General features: G+C 42.0%; 1 protein-coding gene across 5 annotated transcripts in view; it reads right to left on the bottom strand.

Annotated features, from left to right (window-relative positions):
* Positions 1 to 1,091: 1,091 nt before the first annotated feature.
* LOC118212887 (rho-related BTB domain-containing protein 2-like) overlaps positions 1,092 to 18,468 on the bottom strand; it is a 34,800-nt gene continuing 17,423 nt past the window's right edge. For 4 of the 5 annotated variants that reach the window (XM_035391333.1, XM_035391335.1, XM_035391336.1 and 1 more), the window contains 8 exons: positions 17,085 to 17,270; positions 16,096 to 16,897; positions 15,708 to 15,927; positions 13,210 to 13,328; positions 8,858 to 9,008; positions 8,645 to 8,733; positions 7,112 to 7,217; positions 6,756 to 6,937 (listed from right to left, as the gene is read on the bottom strand). In XM_035391333.1, the coding sequence (XP_035247224.1) occupies positions 6,756 to 6,937; positions 7,112 to 7,217; positions 8,645 to 8,733; positions 8,858 to 9,008; positions 13,210 to 13,328; positions 15,708 to 15,927; positions 16,096 to 16,897; positions 17,085 to 17,270 (1,855 nt within the window). Of the gene's footprint in view, positions 6,938 to 7,111; positions 7,218 to 8,644; positions 8,734 to 8,857; positions 9,009 to 13,209; positions 13,329 to 15,707; positions 15,928 to 16,095; positions 16,898 to 17,084; positions 17,271 to 18,468 lie in introns of all 5 variants that reach the window. The other variant, XM_035391332.1, reaches the window with a different exon arrangement.

Here is an 18,468-nt window from a genome sequence, read left to right as displayed (position 1 = left end):
TATATTCTTTCCAATAGAGAGAAGTAAAATTAAATATTCTCTGGAAGACCTCTCTTTCCTCTATCCAGGAGAGGTTGGTCAGCCAAATATAAGGGAATCATAACTTATCTTTGAAACTGATAATGCTTCTGGAGCTGCTTCTCTTGATTAGCAGCTGTGTTAGTGAGGATTACCCATCGGATTTCTTTTTATAGAATTGTGTTGTGTCTGCAATACCTTGTACGGCACTCATTAAATCATTGGTTTATCTAAGAGACCAGGGACAGGATTTAATCAATGTTTTTATTGATGTTGGTTAATTTTTAATATCATTAAGCTTAACATCAATTTACGATTAAAGTGTTTATTTTTCAATGAAAGCAGATTACCGAGTTCATTTGGGCACCTGTTATTGATCAAATGGATCTGTCGTTGTTTCTATGAATTGCCTTTTTTCAGTGATGGGGCATAATGTTAAAAACCATGTTGAACGGCAATAAGCATGAGGAACAGGTGTAAAAATGTACTGATTGTGGTAGTTATGACCATTGCAATGTCTATACAAAATCGAATGGGTCACAACATAAATATTATTTACCTGTACGAGCTGCCCCACCTAAAAAAGCAGTGTTTCATGAGCAGAATGTTACAGCATGATTTGAAGCAATGTGAAGCCCATTCTCAGATTAAAGTCTTTTGGCTCCATCTACTGGATTGTTCCAGATAGCTGTGATACTCACACACGCACACACAGCATCATTTTTTAAATACATAGAATAGACTGGAATTCATTCAAATTGGACCTTGGGAGGGTGTTTCAATTATATGCTCTTATCCATGCTCTTGTTGAGAAATTAGCGTTCATCAAACAGTGTAACAATATCTGAAGCACAATAGAACAAACAAGCTTAGGTCAAAGACTTCAGCAAAGTTTTAATAGTCAAAACATCAAAATACTGAGACTGCAATATGTTCTCTTTTTTCATAATTTCATTTTTTTTTTTTGTGTGCAAATCACAGTGGTTCAAAAATATTACAAAGAACATGTTTTACTTTGAAAAGTTTTTTTCCCCCAAAAGCAGCAAAACATTCTTTAAGAAAGCCCTTAAATGTTTTTTTTTTTTCCCCCTCTGGTTTCAGATTTACAGTTTTTTAAATCTCATACTCCTCTGAACAAAACAATCAATACAAAAAGTAAGGGAATAAAAGTGCTTACGTATGTAAAAGTCACATGAGATCAGGACAGAAACAAACCCCTTCTGTCTCTCTCAGCCCTGCTGCCAACCAGTTGCAGCCGTGAGACACTAAGACACCATAGTCTAAACAACAATTCCTTGCAGTTCAAGAGAATTGTGCTACAGTTACTATGAAATGGTCTCACTTCTGAGTTTCCTAATCAGAAGACATGACTGCTTTTTCAATCACATTTTCATAAAGAGCAATAAGGCCATCCTTACTCTGAGGTGAACCAATTAAAGCCTCATTCTGTTATGATTATCAGTGTATACATTTATCACATTAGCAGAGGAGACCCAGGTCTAAGAGTGAGCAGGCAGCTGATTAAACTGCAAAATAACAATTGTATGGTTCTGAATGTCTTTGAAAGCAAATGCAAAGAAGTGAGCTATATGAATCTGATATACAGTATCTATATCTCATGAAAAGCATATTGTGGTATTAATGGTGAAGTACTTCTTGCTTAAATAAATATATTCAAAAGAAATCCATAGTAAGCTCTGAAGTCAGTGACAGTGGTAAAAACCAAACTGTATACAGTCACAAGAAATATTAACTATAAAGGACCAACAGGACATATAATTAACTGAACACTAATACCATTTATAATAACACTTAACAGTTCATGTATGATGTAGTGAACAGTAAACTACTGTATAAATATTCTCCTATAAAAGGGGTGGTGTGTACACCATTCTACATTTCCAAACTGACAATATGTGGAAAGCCTGTACTTGAAATATGATTTATGTGAATATCAGGTATCATTTAAACAGAAAAGCATATTAGGGATCAGAAATTATTATTATTGCTTCTATTGAAACAGAAAATTTAAACACCAGTAGAAAGACAACTGAAAAACTGATCAGTATGGAAGAAGCATGGCGCTTTCAATATAATAGTTTTTTTGCACTAAACTGAAAGCAACTAGAAGTAGAATTGATAGGAACTGAATTGTCAAAGATTTGAATTGCGGGAAGTAACTTAAATGCAGACTGAATCTGAGGAACTGGCTGGTGACAGATCATGGCTGGCTTCCAATGTGGGCACTGTACTTTATGAATAGGAGGCCAGCCATGACCCCAGACACCCAAAGCAGTCCAAGTTCACAGGATAGACAGCTGCAAGACAGTGTCACTCAGCCATGCAAACTGATGCTAACCAGACCAAAGTCACTGCTACTGGTGTTGGACTGACACAAGACGCGATGGCTAGCTACTGGTCTGTGCGCCTGTGATCAGTCTTGAGTGTTTGTTTGTTGGAGGCCCACCTCACCCTAGCACCTGAGACTCAAAGGCAGTGGCACTTGGAAACTCCCCTAAATTGTGGGTCGTGGGGACGACACAGAGACAGGCAACAGTGTGAGAGAAGGCACAGGAAACGGCAGGGGTGACACACGAGAGACACGTGCATTAGCGCTCGGACACAGCGCTGCAACAGGGGGGCCAAGGTCTCCATTTACATCATAAGGACACGAGAAAACACCATAGACCACATTGATTCTTACTCTGGAGCACAATCCAAAAACCAAAAACAATCTTATATCACTGCATGCTACTTTAAATCCAAAGGCAGCCTTCTCAGATGCCTTGAGTATTACTTATGAATAAAGCCTCCACCATAACTCACAGGGTAAATGTGTTAATGCTCTGTGTTAAAATATGCTTTGCTTTTATCTCTCGTTTTTACTTCCAGATTCAAAGAATGGAGGAATGACAGACATTATTTTAAATATCAATATATAAGTTTACGCCATTTGTGCACTAAAGTGCTTCACACTATGTCTGAAAAAAGCATTTGGAACCTAATCTCTGGAAGACAAATGGTGAAAATGTGAAGCAAAGAACAGGACAGGTGTAGTGGTTAAGAGATACCATCACCTACAAAGGTGAAGGGGCCTAAAACCCCAATCCCTATCTCCACCCAAGTTCTAACACATGACCACATGGCCATATACACTGATGTTTGAGTTACGTCACGCTATCCAGTTGTGCACTCCAGGTTCACACCACAATATAAAACATCCAATCGAATCTAAAGCCACTCCATGTTTTTTATCACCAGTGGATATGGAGCCTGCCCCAAGACATCCTACACACACAACAACTGCAAGCTATCACAGCTCCATGTCCACTCTAAACACTCCACCATCCCAACCAATAAAAAATGACATCTCCAGGTCTTAATGACAAAAGCAGTGAGAGTCTACATTGTACCGCACATCAGGGAAACAGTGAGCATGTCCTCATTGCTATCTAGTTTATAGAAAAATCATCCCCACAAAACAATATCTTATCTCAGACTAGGAGAATTAGTGCTACATGCCACACCTGTACACAGAAAATACACAACAATTATACAGTCATAAAACATTCTGTTAATAACCCTGTACAGCTGTTGAAAAAAAAAAATTAAAAATTTAATTGGGCTTAAAAAATGCACTTTTTTTGGCAAGTGTCAGGGTGTCAGAATGACGCAGAGCTGGGCCACACATTCACATGTAAAAGTGTATCCACAAGCAGCCATGGCACTGGTCCACAGAGGGACAGCACTGCGTTTCAGTCTGCTATGAATGTGGGTGGAGGAAAAACCCAGTGCAACACTTTGCCTCAGCTGTAAATGCTGGCATTCCCACAGGAAGTCCATTAAGTGAACTTCCTGCGCTTCTGATATATAACACACCCAAAGCTCAGAAATCCAAGACGCACTACAATCTGTCATCTTACCACCACACCACTCATTAAAGCTGGTTGGAAACAACTAAACTATGGACAAATGTAGGAGCAGGGAAAGGGAAATTTGGATATTATAAAGTTTTTTTTCTTTTTCTTTTTCACATTCAGGTCCTAAGCCAATTAAGTGGCACCCTTGGTAGAATTTATACAGCATATCTTGTCACATTGATCCTACCTTTCCCAACTTTCAGACATTCACTAATATTATGAAAAAGATCAATAATTTTACATAAGACGGTGCAAGCACAAAAATCTGCTCAGTATTGGACAACAGGTTTTAAATGAGCAATCCAGGGCTTCATATGATGCATTTTAAAGATTAAATAATAAAAAGGCAAAGCAATTTGTAGAGGAAGCAAAAAAAAAAAAAAAAAGAAGCCCAACATTCCATTGGGTTCATTTCAGGGCATATAACACGTTTTGTTTTTTTTTCCATGAAATTTTGTAGTTTTCAGTCTCTTTGTGCCACATACTACCTTTAAGATTTGTACTAAGACTTGTATAATCACAAGAATCATCAAGAAATGTCTTACCCAATGTATATCTCTGCATTTCCCTTTGCTGAACTTCACAATGTTAACACTGTTGATACCAGGACTAACCACAATGTGTAACACATTACCAAAGAGGTGTCGTCCACCCAGTTTCACCGAGACGCATATTTTAATGGAGATTTTTAAAGCCTGCCAGGTCCTGAGGGGAATACCCGGTGGACACATTTTAAGGACTTACTATACAGAGCTGAGCACCTTCCCTCAACCTCCACACATACCTGCTCATTAGATACCATTACTCCAAATGCACAAACCCTGTGGTCCTTTAAACCCTCCCCGAAAGTGCAATGATTCCTGACAAACAAATACTTTTCAACATTCAAGCAGATGATCCTAAGCTGGAATCCTGCACATGCTGGCATAAGGGTGAGGATATTAAAGCATATGTGATGTGCCCTTACACTCTTGTCAAATTACAAGTCGGCAAGGTGAACTTTAATTCAAGCACATGGGCTAAAACTAACATTTCCTTAGTTACCTGTAAAACTGCCCACATTATGGTGCATTACATGTGGTTAATGAGTGTACAATGAAAATAATAAAACAAACAAAAAACACTGGAAAAAACCATTTGTGGTGAATATAAATTTTCCACTGTGCTAAATCTGATTATAACAGACTGGTGAAAAAAATTACAAATTTAGTTTAGTTCAACAGAGGCTAACACAACACTCCCAAGCTATAAAACACATGGATGAAGCAGAAGGCATTAGTATAATGCAAATATAGATGGTTAATGGAGATGTCCACAGCACATCAAAACACTGTCTCCGAAAAACACAACTGTGTCTTTTTACAACACTGAGCACCATTATATTATGAGTAACAGTGTAACTCCCCATGGAAAGGCAACTGTGTTAGCCCTCCGTATATAGCTTTATATTTTAATACTACAGCAACGGTGGTTAAGGAATTTATCTCCTCTTGTTGCCTCCCCGCTTCCCTCTCTGTGCCTGGCGGGGCAGGCATAGTAGTGGAGAGGAAGAGGAAATGGAGAACTCGCATTGTGCTTCATTAAAAAAGAGTCTTCACAGCTTTATTTTTGGGTATGATAAAAAAAAAAATCCTGAAAAAAGCAGATAAAAAGTCATTAGAATCAACCAGCATACAAGCTAGCCAGGATGGACGAGCTGTTGGAACCGTTACTCTGTGCTGTGGCAGCAGATCTCCTCATCCACAGCTGGCAAAAAAACTTTACAACAATCAAGTCAAGGAAGAGAATATTATCTGAGAAGGCAGACAGCTCTTGGGAGAGATGTTTCTTCACTCCAGAGGTGATATTTTCTCATGGGTGAAACTGTCAAAGGAGCGTAGGCAGACAGGAAATAGGGTGGGGTATGGTTTAAATGAAGACAGTGCACCAACCTCCTTTTTATACTTTTTCACCTCCATGCACCTATCTGGCAAGTACGCACAGAGCCCTTAGATACAAGCCTACTGTTCACTTTGTTGAACGCTGTTCCATGAGACTGTCATAGAGGTTGAATAAGCATTAGCCCTCTACCAACAAACTTTTTGTATGTTAACACTGGCTCATATTTTTGAATCTACTACTGGATTTCCTCATGAGTGAGCTGCTGTGACTTCATTTGTCCCCCTCAGTCACTGGTTAGGGTTAGGGTGAACCTTGTGAGTCAGAAATGGTCCTGAATTCTTCACCACACGCTTTTGCATCCGAGTAAACAGTGAGACGCTGCTGTGGGGAAACTGTTGGGGGAGGGGCTTGAAAAATGAAAAATAAAGGGATAAAGTGAACAAAAATGAACTGTGAGAAAATTCCCTAAAAAATCGCAAATTCCGAAAGGTCCATAGTTTTGACACAACCAAAAACAATAAAAATCTGTTTTCATTTTTCTTTGCTCAGTTCTTTAAATCCCTGCCGCCATTTTTGTTTGAAAGTAGAAAAGTTTCGAATTTAAGATGTTCTTGTTTCCAATTAGTTCTGTGTCCTTAATACTTCAGATAAAATCAAGCCAACTCCAGCACTGAATTATCCACCTTGCACCCTCAGCCCCAGCCCCAATGCTGAAGTGGCCCTTGGCTCTGGCACTGTCTCAAGGCTTCTATAATACAGTATGGAAGAAAGAGCCCAGAGTGCAGTTTCCTGCGGTCAACCAGATTCCCTCCATCAGGCAGGGCACATCTTCCCCAGAGAGCCTGAAGCAGGAGACAGGAGGAGCTCCTGTGGGCTCTGGTGTGGCTGGCGGGGAGAGGGAGGGGTGGGGGCCAGGAGGGGGTCTCGGGCGGAGCCTCAGGAGACATGGGGAGCAGAGGAAGACGAGTGTCTCCAGAAACACCAGCCTCTCTTGGTGTGCTGCTTACGAAGGAGCTCCTCCTCTCGCTCCCGCTCCTTCTGGGAGCGCAGGTACCGGTCCTCCTCCTTTAGGAACCAGACAGGGGGCCAGCGGTGCTTCTCAAAGTGCTTTTGGTTCTCTGTGGGGAGCAAAGAAGTACAAAAAAAACAACAAAAAAACAGCTTATCTTAACTTAAAAAAATGACAAAATTGTCTTGGTTACCAAAGACAATGACACAATGCAGACGTCACGAACACAGGAAATGACATGCTTGTCAATTCCAATGCCAAAGATTCAGGATGTGGGGTGTACCTGGGGCCATGGCCTTCATTTCTTTTGGGAACTTGCGACAGATACTGTTGTAGCTGGTGCAGATGTGGTGCAGACACCATGCAGAAAGCTGCTTGGCATTGTGGAACTGGGGACACAGAGAAACACATAAATACAGAACACGCAGGACAATGATGACTATTAAAAAGAGAAGTGCTCCTGTGAGGACAGAATTGAAATTGTCACCTGACTTGAGTAACCTAAACTTTAGAAAGGAATTTGTGCTTTTGAGAGGCTTCCATGGCTTGAACTAAAACTTTAAAATATGAGAGTGACAGGCTGGCATAATTGATATGATTGATATTTTTACATTGTTGGGGGACTTTGCTAAATTCTCTCCTTAGAAATCAAATCAAAATCTGCAAAAAGAAAATCCAAAAGTATAGCCAAATATTACAAGAGAAATGGTCTAATGCTCACACTTTAAACAAAGTGTTACTCTTGAGTTACGTCACAGTTAGCCTAACATCCAAAATAAGCATGTTTTATGTCAGCCCTTATACATTTTAGCCATTAGCCAGGTCACTTGGTGGTTATGTCACATTTTGCATAATATGTTGCATAAAAATGTGTCATGACACCCTTTATGAATCAAGACATTTGGTTATGTATGATTTATGAAGCCATTATGTAATGTTTAAGAAGGCCTTTATGAGAACAATTGTATCTGTATAAATTGTATAATATAGTTTCATATAATATAGTTCATTTCAAATAATTGATATCTATAAAATTGTGTCCACCTACAGGATCTCTACCCCTATACAAACAGTGAAACAAACAAACAGAAAAACAAATGATTACACTAACAGACAAACCAGATACAGAGAAGTAATTTACCAAAAAACACCCCTAAAGACAACAAAGACCAATAGATATGCAATTACATGCATACACACAGACAAAATACAAGGTGAATGCCACATATATCATCTTTTAATATAGTAGTAGTATTTCTCAGTGCAAACCTCCAGCAAGGAATAACAAACTCCCCTCACATGAATGTGCACAGCAAATGTCTTGCCAATCCAGTGATTACTTCTCAACATATGCTTGGCCTGATGGTGGCACTCGAGTAAAGATCATGGGATCAGCAAAATCAATAGGTTTCTTTCTCTGGGAAGCATAAATGCGCACAGAATATTTTATGGCTATCCAACCATTAGGAGATATGTCAATCACAAATGGAAAGTTTGGGTTCATGGTGGAAGTGGAACTAGAGGAAAGGTCATGGGGACACCCAAATCAATAGGTTTCTTCCTCTAGGGAACATGAATGTGCACAGCAAATCCCATGGTAATCCGGCCGTTACTTTTCCAGATATGTCTGTCATGGACAGATGAACAAACAGACGGACAGATGTCCTTGTCGGAGGTAATAATAAATGTCATCGTCATTTGATTATAATGCATTATCAAGAAAAAGCAATTAGCACAATTATGGAAAAACTGCAAGGCCACCAGGCCTTGTCCAACCACACAGAAAATCATCACTCATGTGTTTGTTAAGGCTCACCTGAGCCATCTCCAGGTATATTAGCACCTGTCCATCAATGTCCACGCCCTTCATGGTCGACTGCAGCAGCTCCTCTACTGCATACTGCTCTGTGAGGGAGAGAAGCACAGACCCAATCAAACATTACCAGCCAAAGCATAATTCAACATCATGCCTCCAAGTTTATTCCCAATCTACTTCTACTGCCCCTGGTGGCCAGTCTGCAGCACTCACCTGTGAAGGCAACAAGGCGGGGTAGGCAGAGGCGGTTGGCCAGCACGATGAGGTCAATGGGCTGCAGGTCTGGGCAGGGCGTCAGTGAGCCGCAGTACAGGTACTCCAGCACTGCTCGCATACAGGCACTACTGGTGTTGGGGATGGACACCTGGACAAGAAACAGAGAGATGGCTTCATTAAAACAAGAAAAGTTTCCTGCTATTTCCAAGTGCATTTCCTCTTTGGGACAAGGATAACTAAGGCCATGAGTTTTTTCAGACTTTTTCAACACCAACATGTTTCCAAGGCCACTTGATTAACAATAAACATTCTGTAATAATTTAGTCATCTCACTTAGCCACTCGCTTACTACAGAAGAATACAGTCTCATTCAGGAAAGGCTGGTGAGGGTACAAAATTTGCTGGAATGCAGCAGAACAACACCTGATTCACCTGATGAACTCATTATGACCTTCAAACAAGACCTTGATTAATTGCATAGGGTGAATTAGTGCTGAGCTGCCACAAAACTGACTCTCCGGATAGGTTTGAATAGCCCTGGTTAAGAGATGCATACCCTTGCATCAACATGCTCTTCGATTGTTCCTTAATCATATATTTGGTCCTGCTCTTTTGACTGTTTACCACTGATTACAGAAATTAGAAGTGCCTACAATGACATCTTGAGGACAGATAGGCTAAATGTTTCCCAGGTCACATGTTAAAGAAAAAAGGACTAATAGCCCTAATTTTGAATCAATGCAAAAACATTTTTTTTTAAAAAGAAAGAAAGAAAGAAATACTTTCACATTAGAAACGCAAGTGAAAAATATGCCTGACCAGTTTGTCATAAATTCATCTCGAAAATGAAATTTGTGCAAGGCAGAATTCTAAAAATAATGCACAATTGAAAAGAGTAAATAAGGGAAAACTGGTACAATACAAGAAGGCTGCATATCTTTCACATTGTCTTCTCTCTTTCGCATTGCTCCAGTGATAAAGAGGTGTGATGCTTGCAGGCTGTCCCTCACCTGCACCTGCAAGCAGGCCGAGTCGCAGTGGCTTCCTGTCAGTGCGCTGTGATTATATTAGATTGATTAGAACGCGTTTCATTTAGACAGTGGTCAGGCACACGCTCAGGCCTCAGGAGGAACAGGGGACTGATGTCATCGGAAGGAGTACAGAGTGTCAGCGGTTTGAGGTAAAGGCCATTCTCTCACATGGGGGGTCTTTCATCCCCGCAGATAAAAGCGTGGCTGGCAGAGCCAGTCCAATGGGGAGAGGACAGAGATGCGAAACCTCAAAGCCACCAGGGTCGAGGATCAGGGCTCTGGCAAGGACCAGCTCATTATCTCTAGCTCACAGACTGAGCCAGTCACTACGGAAATACTGCCATGAGACAGAGGGGTTTCGTTTGGCTGGAGAGACCCCCATAACCCACAGACACTCGGAGACAGTAACACTGCTGACCCCTCATGCTTCATCCCCAGTCTGAAAGACTGGTCAGCTAGGCACTCTGTGTTGTGGGGAAAATGCAGACAATAGGACCATTATTCCTTCTGCCAGGAAAGTCACAGCCAAGGAATTAAGGAGAGGTTTTAAGGTGAGAAAGTAAGGCGGTGAGGTTGCCCCACAGAACCCCTCCGTAATTTTCTAGCCCCCCACCCCCTCATTTTATGTTTGCAGGAGGTCACCAGTAAAGGTCACCATTAGGCCTGCAGGGGTCCTTTACAAGCCCCACAGGGTGCCCTTCGCCTACCTGTCTATGCACCAATTAGCAGAATGTCAGGTTTGTTGTGGCCCCTAATTGCCTCTGAAAGGTCAGATATCAGAAGCCAAGTAGGAGCACATAAATGTGGTGTATGTTATAATATCAGCCAGAGGGCATCAGCCATAACTGCCTTTTCTAACAGATCAGGAGGGTCCCCACAGATATCCCAGCTTCATTTAAAAAATGACCCATCACAGACTTATGTTAGTGAGAAACAGCCTGTCTGAATTTTATGATAATCCAAACTAATCCAATCCACACAAGAGCAGCTAAGTATTACAGTACACTGGTCTATGTGGATGTGTAATCCCATTATAAAAGGCGACAGGGCTTTATTTCAACCTCATTTTGGCTGGAACAAAAATACATAGGGAAAGACTGCACTAAAAGATCTTATAATTAACATGTGTAAATACCTTATCAAAAATAAGTCATCTTTAGTTATACAAACCCCAAATTCTGAGAAATGTTATGATAAATAATGCTGCATGTATGGTATTAAGAAATAAGTCATTTTCACCTTCATAACAATGTTACATACTGTATGATACCCTAAAATCATGGTCCAATATATATACTGCGCAGCAGACAACTTTCACATGAATGTGGGAGATAGGACCAGCAGGGAGTGACAGAGAGTCGTGTTCCCACTTTGTGACACGTGCCCTCTTCAGCTGAGTCTGTCACTCGCCAGCTTGTGTGCTGTCACCCGCTCAATGTGGTGGTGTGATAGCAATGGCCATTTCTGCACTCCATTCCTTAATTAAACACTATTAGTCACACACACATGTCCTTTCAGAGGCATTATTGTATTTGAAGGGTGTTATCCAATCCCAGCCCGAGGATAAGCGCGAGATAATTATCACATTAAGACTGCGATGAGGAATGTTCACACTCACTCGGCTTTTCAACAGCTCAGGAGCTGAGCTCAGACTGGAAGTGTCTGACAAAAAGGAAAGGGATAGAATCATCAAAGATGAACATGTGCTATCCGCTCTCCGCAACTAAACAGACACTACAACAGCTGAAACTTGGAGAACGCCATGAACTGTACGACAGTAGTTTTAAGAGTTGGCCGCCTCTTCTTTATTTTCACTCTGCTTTTTTCTGTTCTTCCAGGTTCAGCCGATGCATTTCCGTTTCCCCTTTATGTCTGTGTTTATGTCTGCCACAAACATAGTACTGCCCCACGTTCACATCTGTGTTCATGTCTGTCACAAACAGTACTGCCCTACATTTATGTCGGTGTTCAAGTCTGTCACAAACACAGTACTGGCCCACATTTTGTTATCTACAGTCCTACAGCCAAGCAGCCCTATAGTGTCAACATTCAGCAGGAAACATAAAAGCAGGTGGTGCTCACTTGATTTTTTCACAAGAGTCTTGGGGAAAAGTTGGAAAAAATATCTTGAGTGCTGCCAGAGAAAAAAACCATGGGGTGTCTCAAAAGGCAGGCAATATGGATAATAGGAAATAAACATTTCCTGGTCAAGACCCAAAGTGAGAAATCAAAATCAAATAAAACCGCTCCTTAACCAAGGTCTGACAACTACTCACAATAGAAGAGCACAATTCACACAGAGGTAATGTTAATTAATTTTGCACATATGGTGCAAACACTGTGCAGCTGTAAGACTATCGCTGGACAAAAAAATAAAAAAATAAAAAACAGCTGGATAGCAACATTAGGTGCAGTCTACTTAGCCAGCCAGAGAGGCTAGAGGTCCAATCAGCTTCTGCGCCCTTGTAAGTGGTGGGCACTTTTCCTTTCTTGCATGATTCCTAATAGGGCATAACGGTATAATCACTGTATTCACTGAGATTCTGTTTTCCCTCAGAAGAGCTGTGTTGTGTTTATAGTACAGGAGGTGATTGGTGGCATGCCTCTGTAACTACAGACAGTATGCAGGGTTAAACTGGGACAGAGGGATGAAAGGTCAAGTGGAAAACAGATGGTGCCTATCATGCATCATATAATCTGAAAAAGCCCTTCGTAAGGGCCTATGGGCAGTCAGAATCATTCAACCCACTCACAGTTGTTGCCAATTTTAGGTTTTGCTAAACTAAGCAAGGTTTCTGAGACAGGCCTTTTAAATTAACAAATGGGGCTTTGGTCATAATCTAGAAAGAAAACACTATCACTGGAATAAGCAGCACTTCAAAAAGATTGGATTGTTCAAGCTGCACTGGCAGGAATTAGAATCTAATTAAAAAGCATAGCTCCTTGACAAATTCTGGAGTCCCTAATGACCTCTAACAATCATCTCCACCACCCTGCAGCTGACAGGCCAGTCTTATTGCAGATAGTGTAGCAAACACCTGTCATTTTATATGAAAGGACTCAGTGTGTCCAGTCACTATATTAGCATGCCGTTGTTCTTGTGTAATGAACATCTCACTGTAGATCTGTTGTGTCCGTTTCATTAATAAATAAATATGTTTATATAAAATAAGAGTGCCTAGTTTTCCGTTTTTCCTGTGAAACATAGGCGAGAGGACATGACCTGTCATCCTTTATCACCATGCCACCAATACCGAAGACCCTTCAATGCAGACCCCGAAGTAGCTTATGGCCCCCGATAGCTCCCCTTCCCCTCACCTCATTGACGTAGCTCTCCATGAAAGACCCCCGGAACATAGCTGCCATCCAGTCACAGCTGGAGATCAGGAGGGGCTTGTGGGCGGGGAGGTAGCCATCGTCCAATCGGAACACCACATCTAAAACAACCGGGGGGAAAAGTCACACATCTCGGCGTGTGTCAGAGTCGCGGCTACAGAGGAGAAGACAGACAGACAAACAAACAGACATAGACAGACAGGCAGACAAATAAATAAATAGACAGATAGACAGGTGTAGTGTCTATAAATTAGACAGCAAAAGGGAAAGGGCAAGGGAGAGAAACACACTGTGGACTACAGTACAAGGAGACAAACAGCTCTGCGGAGGTACTCCATATAGCAAGTAACAGAAACATATAGTAACTACACTACACACAGGTTCATACTGAGAAAACATACAGAGTACTGCAGGCCTGGATCATTGTGCTGGTTCAGGTTATGGTCTATTTATGGTTTTATACATAGTCATTTGTTTTCTCTTCTTGGGACTGGTTATCATATAATCTTTATTCATTCACAAATTGTACTTTGGTTCTGTTAGCATAATTAAGCAGTAGTGCTTTATAGTAATGTTGTGTGTTTACTCACTGGTCTAGGAATGTTATTAGCCAGGTCTGACACTATTGCTCATATTAATCAGGTGAATACATGTATGCCAATACATGGCCTGAAATTACTCTTTTCACAATTTCCTAATCCTTATTATGCTGAGTTTATCATAGGTGTTGTTTCGAACAGCTATGATACAAAAACACAACCCAGGTAATATTTATGGAACCCATTAGCCTTATCTTATCTTATTCAGACAGGTACTGTTGATGAGATTGGTAAAGGGAAAACTGATAAAAGGAGACATATTTCAATCTACCTAAGATATGATACCCTTTAACTCAGTACATCTTTTAGCACCCAAATTTAATGAAGAATGTGCCTGAACAAAAGCACCTGTCCTTTTACAAGGCAATAAGGCAGAAGGACACAGCACAAACACAAAGCACATTCATGGACAAAGATGGTGACAGACAGCTGCGAAACACTGGATCACATGTTCAGAAGTACAAACAAAAAACAGCACAATGTCTGTCATAAAACACTTCTGTTTACCCAAACCAGACACATGAGATTAGCCAAAGCACACACACAATCACAGCTATCAAATGACTTATAACTTCAAATATCAATCAATAAATGCAGGTTTTCAAGAATTTTCATGGCAAATAAAAACGAGAAAGAGAAGTATATACACAGTAGAGGAGTAAACACAGTCACTCACCACCCATATAAGGGGTGTTAAAATGCTCTTTCTAGAAGGCTGTGCACTTTGTTATTCTCTTTGTTATTCATTAATTACTTCAATCTTGTACTGTTGAAAAAGTTTATGTACATTCCTGGACACTGTTTGAATATCCTTGCCTGTCAATGGCCTTGCTTGACATACTGTGGTGGTTGCAATATTTTTTTAGCAGAATTAGTCATCAGCGCACAAATGAAGTTTGATATCTTCACAGATCAGTGTCTGACCTTCACAGATCATTTCAACAAATAATGCATCTTGCTAAAGGTTGTACACACTGCACGAAAGTGTAATGGGTTCTAGGAATCACACAGGTGTAAATAAATATATCGTATCTTATAAAAATTAAGCAAGTCAGGTAGGCAAATCGTGCGGAACAGAGACCACCATGAACATTGTCATCGATGAAATAGGTATCACTTGCTTTATCCATTTGGACATGTGGACAAAGGAAGTGTATCCAGATTTTCCAAGAAAATAGCAGTGAAAAGTCCATTGATGTGAAAATGGAATTCAAAACAGTCAAAAAATTTTCAGAGCACGTAGAATAGGATGCTGCTAGCCCTCTTCATGAAATCAGCCAATTGATACCGTGAACTATAAATAATGCACGAGCAGCTCTATTACTATGATATAGCTGCAAAAAATTCATTTGAAATGCAAGATCATAAAATTACAAACACAGGCTATACAAAAGCAAACATATTAATGGAAATTATGAAATGGAAAGGTTTGTATTGCAGTGAAATGCATTACAAAATGCACACAACACTGCCAGTGCCATCCAGGATTTTTTTTATGATCCAGATCTGGTATGTAACAAGTTTCCTGTCAGGGGCAACCATCTCCAAGACAACCAACACAGCAGCACAATAATATTTTGCATCTCAACACACCCACGTTGCTATATAATGCTACATTAACTGCAGAAGTTGTTGTAGTTGAGCAATGCAAACAGACTTGAGTGAACTGATCATTCATAAGCAAATTATACAAGTTAAAAAACATTCAGAACAGTGCTTGAAAACAGTGATTGAAAACACTCAAGCATTATGGGTGATGAGTAAGGGAGAGACTACATGGCTTGGACATACAATATTATGCAATGGAGAGGCACGCAGAAGCAAGTGAGAGATGTAAGGAGCATAAATTAGAAGAGAGAGGACAGCAGGTCCAGGCCATACCAGCAAAGGTGCCCTTGTTGAGGCACTCCTTGATGCGGTTGGCCCGTCGCACGTGAAAGGCCTTGGTGATCTCCTGGTTCATAAAGCTCTCATGATTCAGCACATTGGCCACCATCATACGCAGGTCAAAAACCTCCAGCAGCTCAGCTATGGTGGCGACTTGCATGAGATCCCCCCTACTCTCGTCTAGACTACCGGTGTAGAGGTACTGCAGCACCGCCTAATGGTGTGAGAGAGAAACTGCAATCAGCACAGGTAAAGCTGTTTTGAAACACATAGTGGATGTAAACTATAACAAAAGGTTTAACAAAGACAATTACATTTTTATCACAATTCTAAACAAATTAAAACTGAATGATACTTCTTTTCTTCTTTTTCTCAGGCTTACCTGGAAGGGTCTTTTCTGAATCAGGCCATCCATGGACACCACAGTCATGAGCCTGGGTCTCCCAGTCACGGGGTCCTCTACATGCTCCAGACACACGCTGAGGAAGCCACGCCCCCACCCTGTGAGCGCCCGGCCAGCGCCTAAAGACCCAACTTCACACTCACTTCGAGCCGGGATGGCATTATCACTCTGTGAAGTTCTCAAAGAGCCCTGCTGGAGCAAGAGGGGCCGTTTGGGCCCCTGAGACCCCATCTCGCCATCTTTGTCAATGTCCAAGCTCTTTGTGCGGCCTGCTTGCTCTTTCGCCCCCCTCCTGCTCTGCTCCTCCTCCTCATCTACCTCTCCATCTTCCGCATCCCCCCGGCTGCCCCCCAAGCTCTCCAGGTCTAACGTGAACAGGTCGTAGAATTTGGAGCAGGAAGTGGCCAGGTAGACCTTGTGTGCGAAGACGCGGGTGGCGCCGCCCTGGAGGAGGAACAGGACATCGGCACAGAGGGGCCGACAGAAGAGGGAGTCGGGCCCTTCACCGTCGATGGCGGGGGGGTCTGGTATGCCCACCACGGGTCGGGGCGGGCGCGGGGGGAGGAAAGGAGCCTGCAGCAGGGGCCGCTGCACCTTCTTCAGATGGGACTTCCAGAACTGCAGGTGCCGGCGGGAGATGAGCGCGGCACGGATGGCATTGTCGAAGACGTCCTTCACCCCAAACTGCGCCACAATGCTGGTCTCGTAGTACGGGATGCCCAGCTCCTTGGCAACCTCATGGCCTCGTTCTGGGTGCAGAATGTCAGTGGGCTTAATGGGCCTACAGACAGGGGAGGGAGGGGATGAAAGGTATGCAGAACAGAATGTGGGCAGAATCCTAATGTACCATTTAGAGGGGCACATATAAACGGGTATGTATCTGTTTGTGTTTCTCAGTTGTGCAATCCTCTGCTGATTCTGTCCATCTGGTGCTTGCTAGCTCCTGCACCACTAGTGTGGGGACGTACTTAGCCAGTGGTCGCCGGGCGCGGTTCACGGCGTCCAGGTCAGCGTAGCGCAGGTCCAACTGGCAGCCCACCAGGATGATGGGGGTGCGGGGACAGAAGTGCTTGATCTCCGGAAACCACATGGTACGGACATGGCGCAGGGAGTTGGGATTAGCCAGGGAAAAGCACAGCACGACCACATCCGACCTGCCAAAACAGTGCAGGCAGACATGTGATAACGCTGGCCCACAGGGAGAGGAGTGCACGGTGGGAGAGTGCCATGTGTGCCCTGTGTCCAAACGCAAGCTCTGCAACTCCAGCCAGAGTTACTCGCCAGAGTAAGCCTGGAGAAACAGCTTTGAGATTAAGCACAGAACAATCGAGATAAAAACCTGGTCTGTGAGTGGGAAGTATGATTTACAAAAAGGTGCAGTTAGAAAAGGGTGGCTGTTAACAAAGAAAAAAAAACATGATTTGTCTGTCCTAATCAAAAGACGTCTGTGTACGTGAACATCTGAACGTTGGATTTAAAGTGCGAGATAAAACTGTCCCAGTCTGTCAGTTCATAAGCACAATGAGATTTAATCATTAACTACTCGCTGTTACAAATAATAAATATGCAACAAACCAAAAACCAAAGGACAAAGGTGACTTCAGTTATGAGCATGTTTTTAGTTTGCAAAGATTTGTTCAAACACCTGATCAACATAGCATTTTTGTTAAATCTGTTTTACTGTAGTTCAAACTAAAAGGACCTACTTTAGAGAGATTCACTGAGAAACACGCACTTACTGAATCCGTATTTCTCACTTTGCATTTCCCCTCAAAAGGATTCTGTGACCTAGCAGACCTGGTTTTGATAGCAGTGATATGAAAAGTTTAAAGGTCAATGATAAGAGTGACCGGTCAGGCAGTGACGTGTGAAGGATGCAGATATAACACGTACACAGCTTGCTTAGCTTCTTCACATCTTACTGCCTGAGTAATACGTGCACTGCGGTGCAGTGACATCATGCAGAGTCATCAAGAAAGACATACACAAACCTATAAACCCATTTACTGTATGTAGCCTCAAAATAACCAACTGAGTGGCTCATTCAGTAAAGCCTCTCACACAGTACAGCCTTGACAATATTTTGTCATTAGTCAACTATGGACTATGGGGTGTGCTGGGATTAAGTTGGTCCAGGATTCCTTCCAATGACATATTAAGTGCTCACAGGCAACTAGCGCCACTAGCACTCCTGTGTGGCCTGTGGTGGGTATAAGCGTCATTTTGCTTAATGGAACATCAGGGGGGTGTTCCTGTTGCAGTGTTCTCTGCATGGATGTGCACAGTATAGAACTGCCCTATTGGATCATTGATAATACATGTGCTTTGACACAGTCAAATGGGAAAGGGCAG

Source organism: Anguilla anguilla, chromosome 14, assembly GCF_013347855.1.
Source record: "Anguilla anguilla isolate fAngAng1 chromosome 14, fAngAng1.pri, whole genome shotgun sequence".
In the NCBI taxonomy this organism is placed as follows: Eukaryota; Metazoa; Chordata; class Actinopteri; order Anguilliformes; family Anguillidae; genus Anguilla; species Anguilla anguilla.
This window is presented reverse-complemented; position numbering and strand designations above follow the sequence as displayed.